The following is a 19,962-nucleotide window of genomic DNA, read 5'->3' as shown; positions in this document are numbered from 1 at the left end:
TGATTGTATGTTTTCCTTCTGTGGTTTCTTTAGTTTCTAAATCAGTGGCTTACATTCATCCTGTGGGCTGGTGATCCATGGGTCGGGCTGCAAAGTAATTGGAAGAGAGTCTTTTAAATTCTATTTGCATTACATATTTCTGTAGGCTGAGATGATTGCCTAATACACTAATATAGTGCTGTCTTTCAAATTATGTAGACATGTATTTAGTTTATTAATTTCATGATGGTCTTGTCTACTGAAAACTGCACTGCTGTCATGAAGCATGGGGGTAAAGATAGACTTATCAAATAGATGGAAAACTCAGTCTTAACTATTGATTTTGCAGCAGTGGTCTAAAAGCGTAAATAAAACTGCTAATATGCCATCTTAAAATTAGCTATTGGTTCAACTTTAAAATATTACAAATGGAAGTTTTAAAAGTTTTATCTATAACCATACCACATGTGTCAACAACTAGTAAAAGTTCTCCCTTCTGTTTAGTCTTTAATGTGCACACATACGAAAAGCATTTGTATTTAGTTTTGCTTCCTTCTTTGATTAAACTTATTTTAGAAATACTTTTCTTTGTTTCTAATGAATCATCATTTTTAATGATTTTAAACTGATCTTTTTACTTATATGTGGAGACTTTATAGAGTAGTTAATGGTCAAGAGCACAAGCTCTGGGTTCAAGTCCTGACCCCCCTACTTAATGATTTATGTGATATGAACAAATTAACTTTTTGTGCTTCTCTTTTCTCATCTGTAAAATGAAGATAATTAGTACCTGTGTCACAGGACTTTGGGGAGGATTAAATAATACATGGAAACTGCTTAAAATACTGAAGGAGTACTCACTGTCAGCAGTGTCTCAACACCATTAACAAATCTTCCATTGGATTTTTATTTCCAGTCATCTACTATCTTGAGTAATACTGTTCTATTCATTTTTATACATAAGTCTTTCTCATTTCGTTGGGTATTTTGTGGAACGAAAAGAAACCTGTTTCTACCAGTGGTTTTCATTCTTCAATTATGGTAAAGCTAGGGGATTCCTAAATGATGATTGTGACAGAACTACCTTCCAAAAAAACTCAAAGGAGCACACAGAGACAGAATTTTCTGTAATTTTGTGACTATCTTGGGCAAAGTGCTTGATATGTTTAAGGCTCAAATTTCTCATTTGTTGGAAGGGGGATTAAAAATATCTATAAGATTCTTTTGCTTAAAATGAAGTAATGTATACATAATGTATATAACAGTACAGTGTTTGGTGGATAGATGGTAAGTCCCCAATAAACTGTAGATAATGTTATAACAAAATTAAAATTTTATTATATAATTTCTCTTGTGCATCTAGTAAATATAACACCTTCCTTTTAGAGTCATTCATTTACATTATCAACATTTGAACTACAATAATTTAAGAAAAATGATAGAGGATGGATATTTGGAATAGCTCATGACTTTTTAATTGCGTCATTGAAATTTTTGAAACATTTCTGGTTGTCATTTAGAATTAGTTCTTAAATGTTAAGAAAAATGAACAGCAAACAAAACTGAAAAATACATTCAACTAATAAAGCAGATTAAGGATTGCCAGCTTTAATATATAGAGTTCAAACAAATGTGGAAAACAGTAACATCTCAACAGAAGAATGGACTACAGGACGAGAACAGACAATTCAGAGGAAGAAAAAGTGGCTAACCAACGACAGTAGAGCTTTGGCCTCACTACTAATAGAAGAAGAAATGCAGGTTAAAATATATATCAAATCTGCCAAGATATTTTACTTTTTAAATGAGAATTCCCAGAGGTGATAAGAATTTGATGAAGCAAGCATTCTCATTACATTTGATACAGTCTTATCAGAGAACAATTTAGCAGAATATATGAAGGGCTAAAAAGCGTACACTTTCTGACTCAAAATTCTTTTTCACCATCAATGTCTGACCTAACTGTTGCAGAATGAGGACAGATATTTTTCACTATTCAAAGGTTTTCACTATAATGTTTTCTATAATAATGAAAAAGTTTTTCCTTTTGTTTAGAAAATATTAGGAATTACTTTTAAAAGAATGTTTGCTAATAAGTTTTTTTTTTTTTTTTTTTTTTAAAGGATTTTCTTATTTTTTATTTATTTATTTATTTTTATTTTTGGCTGTGTTGGGTCTTCGGTTCGTGCGAGGGCTTTCTCCAGTTGCGGCAAGCGGGGGCCACTCTTCATCGCGGTGCGGGGACCGCTCTTCATCGCGGTGCGCGGGCCTTTCTCTATCGCGGCCCCTCCCGTCGCGGGGCACAGGCTCCAGACGCGCAGGCTCAGTAGTTGTGGCTCACGGGCCCAGCTGCTCCGTGGCATGTGGGATCTTCCCAGACCAGGGCTCGAACCCGTGTCCCCTGCATTAGCAGGCAGATTCTCAACCACTGCGCCACCAGGGAAGCCCATGCTAATAAGTTTTTAATGGCATGGAGAAATCCTTATGATAAGATGCAAAGGGAAAACAGGATAATGAAGTATACACAGTCACCATACTTTTTTAAAAGGAGCATAGAAAAAATGGAAAAACCATGCCATTGGTAGGATAATGGATATTTTTTATTGCCTTTATATCAGTACATTATATTTTTTATCATGAGCATTTATTTTATAATCATACAAAAGGTAAATATCAAGTAAAGAAAAAATTCTCATTAATTCCTGACATTTATAAACACTAAAATGCTCTGTTTGCTTACCATTTATGAAGAGACACAGTTCACATTCTGGGTATATTTATTTTAGAGGAAAATGCTTCAGTGTTCTTTAATGAATGCATGGAAAGAAAATTAACTTAAATGGAAGTGAACTTCAAGGTCACACCTTATTTATTTTCAGTATGTAAAGTATTCATCTGAACTCTTGGTGTTGAAATGAAACAACTAGATATCAAAATGAGTAAAGATACTACAAAAAAAAGAAAACTATAGACCGATATAATACCATTTATGAACATAAATGCAAAATCCTTAACAAATTATAAGCAAATTGAATCCAGCAGTTCATGAAAGGACAGTTAATATGTCATAAGCAAATAGGGTTTATTCCAGAATGCAAGATTGGTTCCACATTTGAAAATCAATCAGTGTGATATACCATATCAACAAAAAAAACATAATAGGTTCAGGAAAAGCATTTGACAAAATTCCAACATCCATTCATGATAAAAACTCTCAACAAGCTGGGAAGGGAGCTTCCTCAGCCTGATAAAAGGTAAAGGTGTCTGGAAAACCTAGAGTGGACATAATACTTAATGGTGGAAAGCAGTGCTTCCCCCCTGAGTTCAGGAATCAGGGCCAGGATGACCAGTCTCAACCACTTAAATTCACCTTTGTATTAGAGTGCCTAGCCAGTGCAGTAAAGAAGAAGAAATAAAAGGCAGATAGATTGGAAAGGAAAGAATGGAACTTGCCTTTATTTGCAGACAACATGATCTTCTATATAGAAAATCCCAAAGAATCTACAAAAACCTGCTGGAATTATGACAGTGTAACAGAATGACAGGATACAAGGTCAATATATAAAAAGTAATTGTATTTCTATAAACTAGAATAATTGAAAATCAAAATTTAAAAATGCCACAGTAGCATCAAAAAACTCCAGAATACTTCAAGATACATCTAACAAAATATGAACAAAACTAAACATACAGTAATCACTTCCATGTAGAAATACTTGAACATTTAGATGGTAACATTTTAATATGTTTATTTTGGGAAGGCTGCTACGTAAGTTTACTGTAAAAGAAATGTTTTTAGAGGATAGTTTATTTTTCTTATGTGCATTTTTTAACGTAGTTGTAATCGTGTGTAATTTTGTGTTCTTTTTTATATAACGTTATTGTATACATGCCATAAATTCCTTACAGTAGCAAATTTTTTATCTGTGTAGCCATTTCCCTAATATTGGATGTTTAGATTGTTTCCATATTTTCAAAATACATGTTCTGAGTTTCTCTAAATTGGTTGAAATACACCCTACCACAGATACATTTGAACTTACTATGGAAAGAATGAAATCAGTCACTTGATTTTAGAGCATGTAATTAGTGTTGGTTAAAGACTTAACTTCAGACTAGTATTTGGCCACCAGGATAGAAGTTTAGTATGTTCTTGAGATCTGTTTCTAATAGTAATTATTCTTGATAGCTTATTATTTTTATTTTTTTAGAAAAATTATCTTTAAGAATGTGACTGTGGCTCAGTGTTTTTATATCATAATGACATATGCTTCTGTAAATCTGCTATTTAAGGATAGTTACATCTTGTGTAGTCTTTCCTTGGCCTCTTAGATGTCTGAGCTTTGCTTGTCTAGTAGAATTGAATACTCCTTTATCATTCCCCTAATAGTCTACATATAAATTCATGTCATAGGCCTCTGAAACCCTTTTTTTTTTTTTTTTTCGGTACTTATATTTACTTTTTAACATGTCTGTTGCCTGCTGTCAGACTGGGATGGGACTCTGTCCTGTAGCATTATATACCTAATCACTAGCATGGTTAGATATATGGTAAGATGCTTAGTAAATGTGGTTTTAGAGGTCTATTTAATAATCGATTTTCTCTATAGAGAAAAGTCCAATTTATACTTGAAGGTGTGCTGTTTCTAAGAGAGTTACCCTTTGTTACTTGTTCAGTTAGTCAATATAGTGCCAGACTGGCCTGCCAAGTGCAGATGTGAACTGAGAAAGGAGTGATGTGATGCTAACCAATTTTCTGTTCACTTGACAGGTGTGGGATTATGAGACTGGAGATTTTGAACGAACTCTTAAGGGGCATACAGACTCTGTACAGGATATTTCATTCGACCATAGTGGCAAGCTTCTGGCTTCCTGTTCTGCGGATATGACCATTAAACTATGGGATTTTCAGGGCTTCGAATGCATCAGAACCATGCATGGTAAGGGGTAGAGGATAGCATTTTGATATTGGTTTCTAACATGGTATTCCAGAGAGAAGGATAATGTTTTCTAACAGTGTGCAAGTTTCCTACATTCAATTCTTTCTTCTTTTGAGTCTTTACTAGGTTTTTTTTTTTGTTTTTTTTTTAAAGCAACATCACAGACACGCAAGTATCTGTGTAGTTTTTTTTTTTTTTTGATTAATTTATTTATTTATGGCTGTGTTGGGTCTTCGTTTCTGTGCCAGGGCTTTCTCTAGTTGCGGCAAGTGGGGGCCACTCTTCATCGCGGTGCGCGGGCCTCTCACTATCGCGGCCTCTCTTGTTGCGGAGCGCAGGCTCCAGACGCACAGGCTCAGTAATTGTGGCTCACGGGCCTAGTTGCTCTGTGGCATGTGGGATCTTCCCAGACCAGGGCTTGAACCCATGTCCCCTGCATTGGCAGGCAGACTCTCAACCACTGCGCCACCAGAGAAGCCCTGTTTACTAGGTTTTAATTTTACAGTTTAACAGTAGTCAAACACAGAAATCTTAATGGTTCTGGAACAGACTGTGTTCTTTTTTGTTGTTGTTGTTACTCATATCACTCTGTTATTGGTCAAATCAGTCATGCAATCAACTGGGTCCCTACATTCAATTCTTATTGTCTATAGTGGAGGAGCATATGATGTAGATAGTCCATGGATAATCATGGTAATTGAGAGTTGTTTTCTGTTATGAGGTTTTAAGTATCTCTTAGTGGTTATAAAATATTTGTTTTCACAAATATTTTTGAATGAGAAAAACTGCTAGGGCATCTATCTGTTCTTGAGAAGAAGAGAAAATGAATTTATTGGGGTGGTTTTCTTGTTGTTTCTCATTTTTTGCAGTTGGGAAACTGAAGTCAGAGAGAGTAGATGTAGTAAAAGCTGGAACCCATATTCCTTTGCTTACTTTTTAATATTCCACATATCCTATAGTCTCATTGTTAAGTTGTTTTCCCAGGCCTTGTCATGGAGACTGTTTTCTGAAGCAGTCTGGCTTTATGGAAAGAGCATGGGCTTTGGAATCAGATATCTGGGTTCCGATTCCTACTTGTCTACTTAACGGCATTAGGAAATTTTAAGCTCTAATCTATAAGATGAATAATACTTAAGTATTGAATTAAGAATTGAAGTCATAGGGTTGTTGTGAGGATAAAATGAGATTGTATACTCAAATCATCTGGTTTAGTACCTGGTACATAGGAGGTGCTCACTAAATAAGGATTTTTGTTGTTTTTTTAAACATGATGAAATATGAATGTTTGGGTTTTATATAAGGAGCACATACTATGTTAATAAAAAAAATTTTTTAATGATTATCCAGTGACGTTAGCACTTGAGTAAGCTGTGTGACTACACAGATGGTGTAATTTGAATGGTATGCTCCCCCGCCCCACTCCCCAAAATTAAGTGCATTAGGGAAGCTTACCGATTAAGGGAGTTCTGTTGAATCCTTTTGTAAAATCTGTATTTGTTTCTTTAAGTAGCCTGTATCTTATTGCTCTAACTTAAAGAGTTCTTTCCAACCATTATATGTTCCTTAAAATAATGTGATACTTATGAGGATTCTCTGAGGCTTTTTTGGCAAAGGATAGCTAACTAGCATTGTGAATAATGCATTTTATTTTTTTTACCCCTACGAATATCAACAACAAAAAGATCATTTTTAACAACTATTTTAAATATGGAACCAAATCCCCATTTTTCTTATCCATTCTGTTCATCTCTGTAAATCTTATTTCTATCTTATATCTTAGAATAACAACCATGGAAAATTTTGTGTTTTTTTAGTGTTCATAAACATTCAGTGTATTAATATATTCAAATGCTGATGGTACTGATTCCCTGTGATTTTAAAACAGTTGTACATATTGAAATGTAATTATAAATTGAGCTGGCTGCTTGTTTCATTGTGGATTATTTTATTATTAATCCCTTAACTTTTTTGTGTAAATCCAGGTTTCTTATCAAATTTATATAAAACTCCATTGTATTTAAAGTTGCTGTGATATTTGAAATCCCATGATGAAATCTCATGGTGAACTGAGGTTTAATTGCTCTTGATGATATATCACTTAATATGTTACTGTGTTTTGTGTTTTAGGCCATGACCACAATGTTTCTTCAGTAGCCATCATGCCCAATGGAGATCATATAGTATCCGCCTCAAGGGATAAAACTATAAAAATGTGGGAAGTGCAAACTGGGTAAGTAGATTTAGTTGAAAAGGCGTCAGCTTAAAGAGCTAATATTCAACAAAAAACCCAAAATTATGTTCTGATTGTTCCAGTAAATTTGGCTGTAACCCAGAATGATCACCATGACAGTTATATTTTAAAACTTAAGTTTCAATCTCTAAATGTCTACCCAAAGGAACAGAAATTATGAAAGAAACTATATCCTTGAGAGCCATTTTCTGTGTAATGGCTTATTTTCTCTGTGGTCTTCTTTTAGGTTATCTCTCTGTGGGTTGAATTAAAATGTAAATAACATTTGTGCAGGTATGCCCCTATTAGGCTTAATTTGGTTGTGCTTAGAATTACATGATTGTTATAATAAAACCTTAACCTACTGGTTTTGTCCAGATTAGTAAGAGCATGCCTTTTCCCCAACATGGCTAGAAATATTTTTGTTAGGTTTACTGTGTGTGCTTAGTTAAAAGATTTTATTTCTCTCTATTTTTTACCTTGTGGATTTTGATTTGGTTAGCTCCTTAATGATACTTCCATCAGCTTATTTTAACTGATGTTTGACTTTCCAGCCTGTCCCCATCTTTTATTAACCAGGAATGTACGTGTATTCTGTTGACTTGCATATGATGTCATTCTCTTCATTCCAGTGCATAGCTAGTTTTGTATTGCTTCTGGGAAGGGTCCCAATGATTGCCATTCATGATGCAAACTATTACTTATTTTGATAGCTACTGTGTGAAGACATTCACAGGACACAGAGAATGGGTACGTATGGTGCGGCCAAATCAAGATGGCACTCTGATAGCCAGCTGTTCCAACGACCAGACTGTGCGCGTGTGGGTCGTAGCAACAAAGGAATGCAAGGCTGAGCTTCGAGAACATGAGCATGTGGTAGAATGCATTTCCTGGGCTCCAGAAAGCTCCTATTCTTGCATCTCTGAAGCAACAGGATCTGAGGTACTGTATGATTTATATGTTATTGTTGCTATTATCTCAGAACTTTAAATAACCTTCCTGATTCTCTATTTCATGCCATTAATGCATTTAAAAATCTACATCCCAGAATTCTGAATCTTGAAACTCTTTACTCTTCCAACTTGCAGATAGATGTGTTTATATTTTTTAACCAGTGGTTACTGTTGCTGTCAGCTGACCCTTGATGTGTGCTGGGATGGGGGTTCTCCTGAAGAGTAAAAGTGGTCATTTAAATTAGTCAGAAATGTCATTGTTATAAGAGTATACCAATGCAAAAAATAAAACTTATGGGAGAGGTTAAAGTTATCTTTTAGAAGAATAGTGTTCCTTAATGAACATAATTATTTTATTTATAAGTTTATGGTGAAATGCAGTTCAGCATTTAAATATTTGTTTTAAATGAAGAATATTTCATATGGAGGCCTCTGATACTCTTGATCATTAGAAACACTAGCTGAATCTGGAGTTTTATTATTTTTTTATGATTCTTAATTTGTGCTCTTCATGATTTCATTCTTTGTAATACCTTAAAATTACAGAATAATTAATTCTGTGAATAAGTTGTATGAGCCAAAATTGACCACATTTCTTTTTTATAGAGACATTCCTATCGTGGGTTTTTTAAAATTACATTTTAATAAATGAAGGATTCCCCATCCCCTCAGCCCCCAATTATTTTTCAAAATGAAGCTTCTATTGTAATCTCTTTCTAGTTGGCTGGTTGATGGCATTTTCAGATTTTTTTTTTTTTACTGCCACCTGGTGGTGGTTATCTACCATATGTCATAAATTCATTGTGGCTGGACTTTATATAAAGGATAAATTAAATAGTTTTTAAATTTTTCGTGATTACAGAAGTCTTGAGCAGTAAATTTACCATCCATTGGTGTTGTAGAAACTGAATCTTAATCTAAGTGGAAATTTTCTATTTTTATATTATCTAGGTCCTTCCTGTGTAACCTAGGTATGTCAAAAGACTTCTGTATTTCAGTAGAGAAAAACAAGATGAATAAGTCCTGGATATCTGATGTACAGCATGGTGACTGTAGTTAACAGTACCGTATTGTATACTTGGAACTTGCTAAGAGGGTAGATCTTTAGTGTTCTCATCACACACACAAAAACGTAGTTATGTGAGGTGATGGTTACGTTAATTAGCTTGATTGTAGTAACCATTCTTCAGTGTATACACGTCTCAGAACATGAAGTTGTATACCTTGAATAGATACAATTTTTATTTGTCAGAAAGTGCGTTTTTACAAAATTAGAAATATAGATCATTGCTAGGTAGTTTTCATTTAAAGTCCTTACCTAACTTCTTGCCTGGGAAACTTAATTTTTATATGTTTTCTATAGACTAAAAAAAGTGGCAAGCCTGGCCCATTCTTACTGTCTGGATCCAGAGACAAGACTATCAAGATGTGGGACGTCAGTACTGGCATGTGCCTTATGACCCTTGTAAGTTTGCATAATCTTACTGCTGCTTTCGCATTTTTACTGTGTGCATATCTTTTTGGGTCAGATGCCTTGTGATATCTTATTAAATAATCTGAATTATTTGAGGTTTTAAAATAACTTCTTTATAAATAGACTTTTTGTTGTTGTTAAGTCCATGGTTGCAGTGATATGGAGGTCATTCCTGTAGAATATTATGTTATACAAAGGGTCTGCAAAGCCAGTCAGTGCTAGGAGGGAGAGTCTAGCCACTGTACCTCTAAAAATTATATGACATCTCCTGCGGAGGGGAAACAGTAATATTACAGACTCATTCATTTTTTTGAAGCTGTTTGCTTTTCGATTGCATTATATTTAATTTTAATATGAATCCTTTTAACTATTACCTATATATTTGCATGTTGGGGTTCATTTGGTTTATTTTATCATTCTGAAATTAATGGTGTTATCTTTATGACTTGGAAATGCTTATTTCATTTAGGAGCCTATTTCATCTAGATTTTATATGAGGATATATAAATGATAGTAGGGGATCTGTGGACATTAATCCAGTAGCAGTTTTTCTAATTTGGTATCCATGTTGGTTTAGAGATTCTTTAAGTGCTAATCATACCTTGAAGTGATTGTCTCTCTGTAGCATATGATAGACACATATGGAAGTATCATCAAGAATTGATTAGAAAATTAAACTCTCCTCTTAGTATTCTGAGCTGAGTTCAGGTATACTATGTTGCTGTTAGAAAACATGATCTACATTTAAAAATCAGAAAGCACGTGCTCTCTTCTGTAACAACACAGGTCACCATTAATTTCCCTGGAGGTTTCTGGCTCCTGTTTTTCAACTGAAGGAGGATTCTTTTTTCTGCTTTGTTTTGGTGTGGCCACAAGAAATGTGATTTGATTTTTGTTGAAGCTTCTACAACTCTAGTGATTGGTGGCTTTTACAGATAACAAAGTATTTTTTTTTTTAAGTAAGGGCAAAGGCAAAAAAGTAAACCAAGGCAAAAGATATGTCACCTTGGTTGTCTCTTTTCTTTTTCTTTTTTAGCTCTTTGGGAGGGAGGTTCTTTTACAAAAGCAATATAGCTATTTACATTTTAGAAAATTTGAGAAATAAACAGAAAAGTTAAAAGAAGAAAATAAAAATCACCCTCAGATCACTTTACCATACCTAATAATACCTACCAAGTGTATTTTCGTAGACTAGAGCTGTCCAGTAGAGCTTTCTGTGATGATATTCTGTGTCTGCACTATCCAGCATGGTAGCGACTAGCCACGGGCAGCTGTTGAGCTCTTGAAATGTGGCTAGTGAGACTGAAGAACTGAATTGTTGATTGTATTTAATTTTAGTCTATATTTAAATAGCCACACATGACTAATGGCTATCCTGTTGGACTGTGCAGTTCTAAACCTTTTTCTTCAATTTCTATGTAGATGAACATGGTGGGGGGTTTTCTATGTAAAAATGGTATACCGTACGTACTGCTTTGCAGCAGACTTTTAGTTCAGAAGGTATGTGGCACTTGCTCATGTCATTAGATACACTTATTACATACAGTGCTTTGCTGAACGTCTTGTTAACCAAGTCATCTAGACACATTCTTAATTATTTCTTAGGATAGATTGCAAGAAATGAAACTGCTGGACAGGGGATATAGATAGATGAATGGATGAATAAAGATATGCAGTAAATACCTATATATCCTTCACCTAGAGTCGCCAGTTGTCAACATTTTCTTTTCTCTATGTGTGTATATGTAGATTTTGCTGAACAGTTTGAAATTTACTTGTAGACATCATGACACTTGACCCCAAATATTTTAACATGTATCTCCTAAAAACAAGGGGTATTCTGTATAACCATAATAAAATTATCACACTGAAGAAATTTAACATTAATACACTATGTATTTAAATAAGTCAAATACCTTTTTGTTTTTAAGGTGGGTCATGATAACTGGGTACGTGGAGTTCTGTTCCATTCTGGGGGGAAGTTTATCTTGAGTTGCGCTGATGACAAGACCCTGCGTGTGTGGGATTACAAGAACAAGCGATGCATGAAGACCCTCAATGCGCATGAACACTTTGTTACCTCCTTGGGTATGTACAAGTTACGAGGTTTCTGAGCAGTTAGGTTTCGGGGTGCCAGACCTAACAGTTTTATGAAACCATGTGGATGTTTCCAGGTAAGAAATGAACATGTGCTTTCAGGGCAGAATAGAGAAGACAGGTTAAAAACTTTATGGATTCCTGCCATTTGTTTTAAATTCTCCTTTCCTTAACTCTCTCTTTCCATCATCAGCCTTATAATAAAAAAAAAACTATTTTCTCCATTGCACAACATTGGTTTGGAAACTAGAATTATGAAGAGGATGCTTACTGAGCACTATGATGGGTAATTTTTCTTCCCTACTAGTTTGTAAGTTTCTCAAAGGAACTCTTACTCAACCTTTTTACTCTGGCAGATATATACTATTGTAAACTCAGGGAACTGTATTTACACTTAATAAACATCCTCAGTATCATCTGGACCTGAATCTAGAATTTAAGATAGTGAATAAAGTAAAATATAATACACTAGGGTATGATGGATCTAATAATGAAGGTAAAGCCTCAGTAGAATAGGGCTAATGCTTAACCTTACAGGGTCATTACAAGGATCAAATGTGAATATAAAGCATTAATACTAAGCCTAGAACATAGTAAGTGTTCAATAAATGGATACATTGAGGCTGTCCTTGTTGTTAGAATTCAGTGTTTATTCAGCCTCAGTTGGGATGAGGATAGTGGGGGAAGTATTTTTTTTAGGGTGTTTGTTAGTAGTATAGGATTTAATCATTAAGTCTCAGCTTCCCTTACCTAGTTGATAAGTTTGATATACCTGCTAGGGGTAGATGTGTGGCTGTATAGAGAAAAAGAATGGGTATTCCTGGCACTTGGATGTGCTTATTTTATGGCTTATTAAAAATTGTATCTGGCTCAGTCTGATTTTAAAATAAGCCTTCTCTTTTTCTTTCAGATTTCCATAAGACGGCACCATATGTGGTTACTGGCAGTGTAGATCAAACAGTAAAGGTGTGGGAGTGCCGTTGATTGAGTTTCATTTGGCCCCTCCTCCCTTGTTTCCTCTGGATGCACTCTGATGATACCATGGTTACCCCATTGAGCTCTGTTTAAATAAATATTGTCCTTTCATGTAAATTATTCTGGATGTAGATTGAGCTTATTAAATGTTACACACAAAGTATTCATGCATGGTGAATCCAAATTGTATACTGTAAATTTACATACGTTGTCTAGAAGTACCATAGGGTTTAAAAACCTGGGCTGGCATTGGTCACACCAGGCCTAAGAAGGCAGAAGTTGAATAAATTGAACTAGGGCACTAAACTGAATAGTTGACAGTGTCATTTTATGTTGGATTATTAATTCCTGTTTTTCTTTCTGCTGTCTGTTGGTGCCTGACTTGATGGCCTCATTTGGGGGAAAGTGGTGGTTATTAGGGCTTTTTCTGAAATGTGTATCTATGTAACATCACTTAAGTGTGCTTAATAAATCTTCTTTAAGGATGTTAGATAATAAGGCTACAATTCAGAATCTTCTGAACCATCTATGTAATTAATGGGGATTACACATTAGAATTTTTGTCATGACACATTTGCCAAATCAGTAGGATACATTTGTTTTGGCAGCCTGTCAAGCAAAGGCTAGTGGTATATTTATGTAAGAAAATGACTGTAAATCTGAAATAAGAAAAATCTCAGCAGCTAATAACAAATCATTTATTTCATTTGGGTCTTAATGCTTTGTAAACAGGTTTAAAAAACACTGTAATACTCTAAGCTTCTATTTTCCACACTAGACACACTTCTAGTTGTATTCTCCATACTGTTAGACTGTATAGTGATGTGACTTCCAAGTAGAGTTTAATCTTCCCATTGAGTGTGTCATGGTACAAATCACTATTTGTTTTTGATGTTTTTTAGGGATGTGCAATGTGCATAACATAATGACAAAGAAATATTGAAGAGGTTATGTTTGCCCATTTTAAGGGAGTGGGAGAAATACAGCAGTTTGTTGTTCAACATGAATCTGATATCGATTTGAACTGTGTTTAACTTACAAGTTTATAAAAAGACAGGGTTTAATGGAGCGTGCATAAAAATGTACTGTGTTTTCACCTTTTGTTTATGTATAAATGTTTATGAGTATATGGGCCTATCTGTAAGTGGGTAAGTCTATATATGTATGTATATCACACACATACAACCTCCATGTCCTTGGGTCCTGGGTTTTTGAAGAAGTGCTAAAACATATAAATAGAATAAATCTTGCTGTGGAATACCATGCTTTAGAACAAATCCTTTTTGATCCTAACGCTTCTGAAAACCAGGTCTGACTCTGTGGGAATTTTTCCCAGCTAAAGGAAAATCACTTCCGTTATCCGCCACCTCCACCCCCAGTTTGGCTGTTGAGCATTTTACACATCCCTGATATATTGTATATTGTGATCCAAAGTTACTACAAGTAGGTTTAAGAAAATTTTTATCTATGACTTTGGAAACAATATTCCATTGCAGATTATTAATAAATAATCCCACTGCTTAGCTAACCAACATTTTTTTAAAGAAGGTCATTTGAAAAGTTAACAGAACAATGAAATAACAAAGATAGTTTAACAAATTTATCCTGGATTGCATCTATTCATTTGTGTAATATGTGATTTTTTAAAAAAAATATCCCTTTTAGTATTAAGTGGAAATTTGGTTCCTGAAAAAGACAAAGGGTTAGAGTTAATGTCCTGTAGATACACACACAGAGAATAGGCCGTATATTTCCTAGAAGCAGCTTTATGTCTAGCTTTTGTCTTTTTGTTTGTTTGCTTGTTTGTTTTTAATAATTCCTGAGAGATGTCTCTGGAAGGAAAAGTGTTTTGAAAACTAATGGCTATTTTTGAGGACAAAAATTACAACTTAAGCTAATTTCTTAAATACAGTAGAATAACTTTCAGGACAATATTGCCTCACAACCCTGCTCACATGGAGAAGTCTTTTTTTGTTTCCCCTTAGCTGTTCGGACTGGATTTTTCTACAGAAGCTATGGAAGATATCTTTGTTCTTGTTTGCTGCTATTTCCTGTCCTATTTTAAGAAATATAAATACATAGAAATGGTGCATCTTTAACATTTGTTTGTACATGTATAAATGTCTTGTATTTTAATTCATTTTTAGCATGTAGCAACACGAATTGTTTAAGGGTAAGCCACAACATCTAGAAATCACTCCTAGATACGAACAATAAAGGAAAAAAAAAATGGTACCGATTTAGGAGGAAACAAAGCCGCTGTCGCTGGGTTTTCCCTGCAGCCTGCAGTGACTTCCACTGACAAACAAGGAGAAACTATCACTCTGTAAACAAAGTCATCCTTATTGGGAGATTGCCACAGCCTGCTGCTTAGCTGAGTTACCAGACATCCTCCATTTATGAAGCAGCGAACGTTGAATCTCAGGGATGGTCCTCAACTGGATCCAAGTGTAACGAGCCCTGTTTGAATAATGAAGGGGGTGGGGAGAGTGATCCATCCACAATCCGGAAGCATATTTGCAGAGGTTTCCTGCACTGTTGTTTGACACTGCCCTGTTGATGCCCTTTCTTCCTGTTTCCTGCGTTTTCTCTGTCTGCTGTCTAACCCTGTGCCTTGCCTGGGATAAGTACAATGATGAGGTTACTGGTTTGGATTGTAAGTAGAGGAATTTATTGATTGGTTTAGAGGTTCACTGCTGCTTTGTCACTGTCTCAATCAAATTGGCCACTTATTTAAGAAATAAAAAGCTGGTAGAATTGCATCCTCAGATGATGATTGACCTTTTGTGTGTGTGAAAACAGACATTCCAGTGCCACCCTAATATAACGTGCCCAAGAAGTCCTAGCTGCACTCTTGAAAGTGCAAGCCACGGAAACTGGTTTAGACATGGCTTGGAGAATAGTTGCTTTTTGACATGGCCTCTTGCACTTTAGGAGACTGAGACTGTCCTGTTTTGTCCATTGTGGTGTGACCAATGGTGTGCCCAGAGCACTGCTCTAAAACTCACTAGTGTTAGCACGTCGTCCGGGCTGTGGGCGCTCGCTGTAGCCTTCGGAGGCTTTGGCTCTAGATCACCAAGCCCAGTCTCCTTACTGTCAGTGCCCTGCTCTCCTGTTTGCCTCTTTTTGTTTCTATGTGAACTTCCAGATAATATCACTCATTAAATAGTTTTTTTTAAAATTTATTTAAAGAAAAACTATTTAGAAGTAAAGGATATTTTGTTTTGTTGACAGTGGTGGCTTGATAATCCTTAAGCAACTGAAGATAAAATTGTTGAAGGAAAAGGCACTTAAAATGGTTCCTCTCTGTCCAGCTGTATATAAGTCCAATGTGTTAACTAATCTAGATGATGCAAAGAAGAATCTCCTGGTAGAGAAGCAACATGTACGAAATCGGTGAAAGAGGTTTTGTTTTTTTTCAGTGGGGTAAGGGGAGGGCAAGCTGGATTTACAAGTCACGACTGGACCGAACTGGCCTTTTAATCTTTCCACTATATCATGTAAGTGGCTGCTTCCTTGTCCTGCCTATCCTTCAAGCATCCCTAAAGCTCACTCTGAAGATGGTAGAAACAAAACACACAATCTTCGAGTTAGAAGTTGATCCTGACACTGACATGAAGGCGAACGTTGATTTCACATGAACGAACAGTTACAGAGGTGGTGATTGGAGAAAACAGTTCCCCAGATTGTAAGAGTTAACTGAAGATATTGACACAATTTTAAAAAATCAGTAAAGGAATGTATATAATATTGCTCTTGTGTTTTACAGTAAGATTTGTTGCTCTCAGACTGTGTAAAACAAGATTTATTCATGTTTTCTGCATATTAAAAAAATCTTATTGTACCAATTGGTAAACTATTAAATGCCTATAAAACTAGATGTGATTTTTTTTTTTTTTTTAGTCTTTTTGTGCACAGATTTAAAACCTTTTAAATCGAGTCCTAATAGGAAGCAGGGTTGTGTTCAGCACCAGACATATGGAGAATAAGATGCAAGTTGCTAGCAGGGCCTGGATGGAAGGCCTTTCTTCAGGGCAGTGCCAGCACTGCCTTTGCTGTCTTGCTTCCTTCACCCAATTTGCAGGAGGGAACTAGGAGCACAGCTGCAGGGGTTCTTGCCTGAGGAGCTTGCACAGCCCACTGGGTCAGGCAGCTCCAGACTGTTTTCCAAGGCTCCACCCTGCCCTCCAGCAGCTCTTTCCTGACAGTGACTACAGCTGAGGCCTGGAAGGACCTGTTACAGCCTCAGGGCCCTGGGGAGAAGTGACCCTACTGCCTTTGTTCTGTTAATGAATGAGCCTTTTAATTCTGCCCAGTGGTCTTGGATTCTTGGAGATTATTAATACTGTTTTAAATTTTGGTTGAAATGTACCAAGAATCTTCACCCTTTTCCCAGAAGCCCCACGGCTTTCTATGTGCTTTACATATGTCGGCCATGTCCTGCTTTTCATCCCTGGACTACTGCCCAGCTAGCATGCGTAAGTGTCCCGCAAAGGACAAGTTGAATGATGTGGTGGCTCTTTTCTTACAGCCCAACTGCCATCCTGCCATGTAGAAGGTAGCTCCTCTACCCACCCCCCTCTCCAAATGGGAAGCTGGGCCAAGAGCACCAAAGTAATTTGCTTGAAGTTAGTTTCCCACGTTTTGCAGCTTTTCCATTTCTTTGCAGGGCTCCTCTTTTCCCCTAGGCTGAGATCCAGATGATGAGCCTGACCACTTTCCCTAAGGGTGGAGTTCCAGCTTTAGTATCACTATCCGGAAGTGCACTTAGCTGTTCAAAACCTGTTGGTTTGTCGCACACATCAAGCTTCCTTCTAAGACTCATGGTTGCATCTGTCCCTGGTGTAGGACAAGGACTGGGACGTGGAAGACTTGGAGAAATGGCGCCGCATCCTGGGTGAGGCAGCTCTGTCCCTGTTAGTCTTTGGTGGAACTTGTCTTGCCTGTAGACTGACGATTCTCCACTGCTGACGTACCAGAACCCTCTAGGAAAGTGATTCTCGGTGCGCTCCCCGTGCCAGCATCGGCATCACCTGGGAGCTCATTAGAAATGCAAGTCCTTGGGCTCTAGCTCAGACCTACTGTATCTGTCACAGGGTGGGACCCAGCAAATCCATTTTAACAAACCATCCAGATGATTCTGATTCAGGCTCAAGTTTGAGAACCACTGATCTAAATGAACTAACTTCATCGAAGAAAAAAATTTAGACAAGTCACTGGTCCCTGGGCCCTCCAGCTGGGGTTTGAACTCAAACCTCTCTCTTTCGCCGACAGTTTGATACATGGAGTTTGTTCCTTTGTGAATATTTTTCTTCCACTCACATATCCAGTTTATTATTTCTTATGTAAACATACAGGATAGTTACATCCAGGGAAGAAGGGCAAGGATCTTTCTCTTACACCAAAGTAACTGCCTTTCCAAGATCTTTTATACATAAATCCAGTAAATGAAAAGGCTGAACCGAAACACTGCATTTTTTCCCCCATATCAGAAACACTAACAACTAAAAGTGAATGTTATAAATGAATAAATTCAGCACTTTGCCATACCTGCATTTAAAAAAAGATTTCATTTTCCTGCAATTGTTTAGACACATCATGCAAACACTCTCCTAGGAGTGTTTTGAGATCACTGTTTGCTTCTGAACAAGAATAAATAATAAATAACAACCATCACTTTCACAAAACACCATTTTTTCATTGTTCCCACTTGGTCACCAGCCCTCTTAAATAAAAGTGGCTGGTGCAGGGACTAAAGGAAGGAAAATACCCAACATTTGAATGCCTGTCAGGCCAACACCCTTATTCTCAACATACCTTCTTCCTCACGTACATCCCCTGCTGGCGGATATTAGCACATTTTTACAGACAAGAAAATAGGCTCACTTAAGGTGAGGTCGTATGCCAAGGGTATTAAGCTAATTAAAGAGTGAGCTGGGACTTGAACCCAAATGCACAGCTCTTTCCCTTATCTGGTTCTGCCTGTATTAAGCATCTAATTAGCTATTTAAGTATAATGAGGGCCTTCTGACATCTCTGAAACAATCTTCTAACCTACTTTTAGTCATACAGGAAAGACCCTCATCCCATCCCCAAGCCCCTCTCTGTCACCACACTGCCAACTCCACTGTGGGGTGACCATGAGGAATGGGGTAGAGGCTGGGAATGGATAAGAATTAACGTTGCCCACACTTGCAACATAGGAAGGCTCCTCACTCATTCTATATGAAATGACTATCCTCAGGGCAACTGTGTCCTGAATGGCTTGCATCTCAGTGTCTGAGTTCTTTTTTTTAATCAGTGGATTTCCCTGTTTAATGGGGGTATTTCTTTCCATTTGAGGAGGCCCTCCTGTCCTCTGTAAGGTGTCCTGATCATGCATACCTTGTTTGATTGCTAATGTAGATACTGGGAGTCGGGGGGAGGAAATACTCGGGCCACATCAGGATACCTTATTCTCACCTTTAGGATATGTAGGAATTCCTCAACTAAGTCTAACAGTTCTCTCAATATTCATATTTAACAATGCAAATGATGCCGACAAGGGCTTAATTTCCAAAATATACAAACAGCTCATTCAACTCAATTACAAAAAAAAAAACCAACCCAATCAAAGAATGGGCAGAAGACCTAAATAGACATTTCTTCACATGCAGATGGCCAATAGGCACATGATAAGATGCTCAACATTGCTAATTATTAGAGAAATGTGAATCAAAACTACAATGCAGTATCACCTCACACTGGTCAGAATGGCCATCATTAAAAAGACTACAAATAATAAATGCTGGAGAGGGTGTGGAGAAAAGAGAACCCTCCTACACTGTTGGTGGGAATGTAAATTGATACAGCCACTATGGAAAACAGTATGGAGGTTCCTTAAAAAACTAAAAATAGTGATCCAGCAATCCCACTCCCGGGCATATATCCGGAGAAAACTCTAATCCAGAAAGGCACATGCACAGCCCAGTGTTCACAGCAGCACAATACAGTAGCCAAGACATGGAAGCAATCTAAATGTCCATCAAGAGATGAATGGATAAAGATGTGGTACATATATAAAATGGAATACTACTCAGCCATAAAAACAATGAAATAATGCCATTTGCAGTAACACAGATGGACCTAGAGATTACCATGCTAAGTGAAGTCAAAGACAAATACCATATGATACTGCTTATATGTGGAATGTAAAATATGACAGAAATGAATTTATTTACCAAACAGAAACAGACTCACAGACATAGAAAACAAACTTATGGTTACCAAAGGGGAAGGGGGTGGGGCAGGGATAAATTAGGAGTTTGGGATTAG

The 19,962-nt window shown here is 36.6% G+C and overlaps 1 protein-coding gene across 1 annotated transcript in view; it reads left to right on the top strand.

Moving 5' to 3' along the window:
- The window catches only part of LOC130705885 (platelet-activating factor acetylhydrolase IB subunit beta), a 45,495-nt gene extending 28,969 nt beyond the window's left edge, over positions 1-16,526 (top strand). The window contains exons 5-10 of the mRNA XM_057535823.1: positions 4,751-4,919; positions 7,047-7,149; positions 7,863-8,091; positions 9,466-9,567; positions 11,508-11,664; positions 12,584-16,526. Of these exons, the coding sequence (XP_057391806.1) occupies positions 4,751-4,919; positions 7,047-7,149; positions 7,863-8,091; positions 9,466-9,567; positions 11,508-11,664; positions 12,584-12,657 (834 nt within the window). The 3' untranslated portion in view covers positions 12,658-16,526. The remainder of the gene's footprint in view (positions 1-4,750; positions 4,920-7,046; positions 7,150-7,862; positions 8,092-9,465; positions 9,568-11,507; positions 11,665-12,583) is intronic.
- Positions 16,527-19,962: the final 3,436 nt, after the last annotated feature.

This window comes from Balaenoptera acutorostrata, chromosome 20 (genome assembly GCF_949987535.1).
Source record: "Balaenoptera acutorostrata chromosome 20, mBalAcu1.1, whole genome shotgun sequence".
NCBI classification, from domain to species: Eukaryota; Metazoa; Chordata; class Mammalia; order Artiodactyla; family Balaenopteridae; genus Balaenoptera; species Balaenoptera acutorostrata.
The sequence above is the reverse complement of the archived record's forward strand: the minus strand, read 5'-3'. Positions and strand labels throughout refer to the sequence as shown.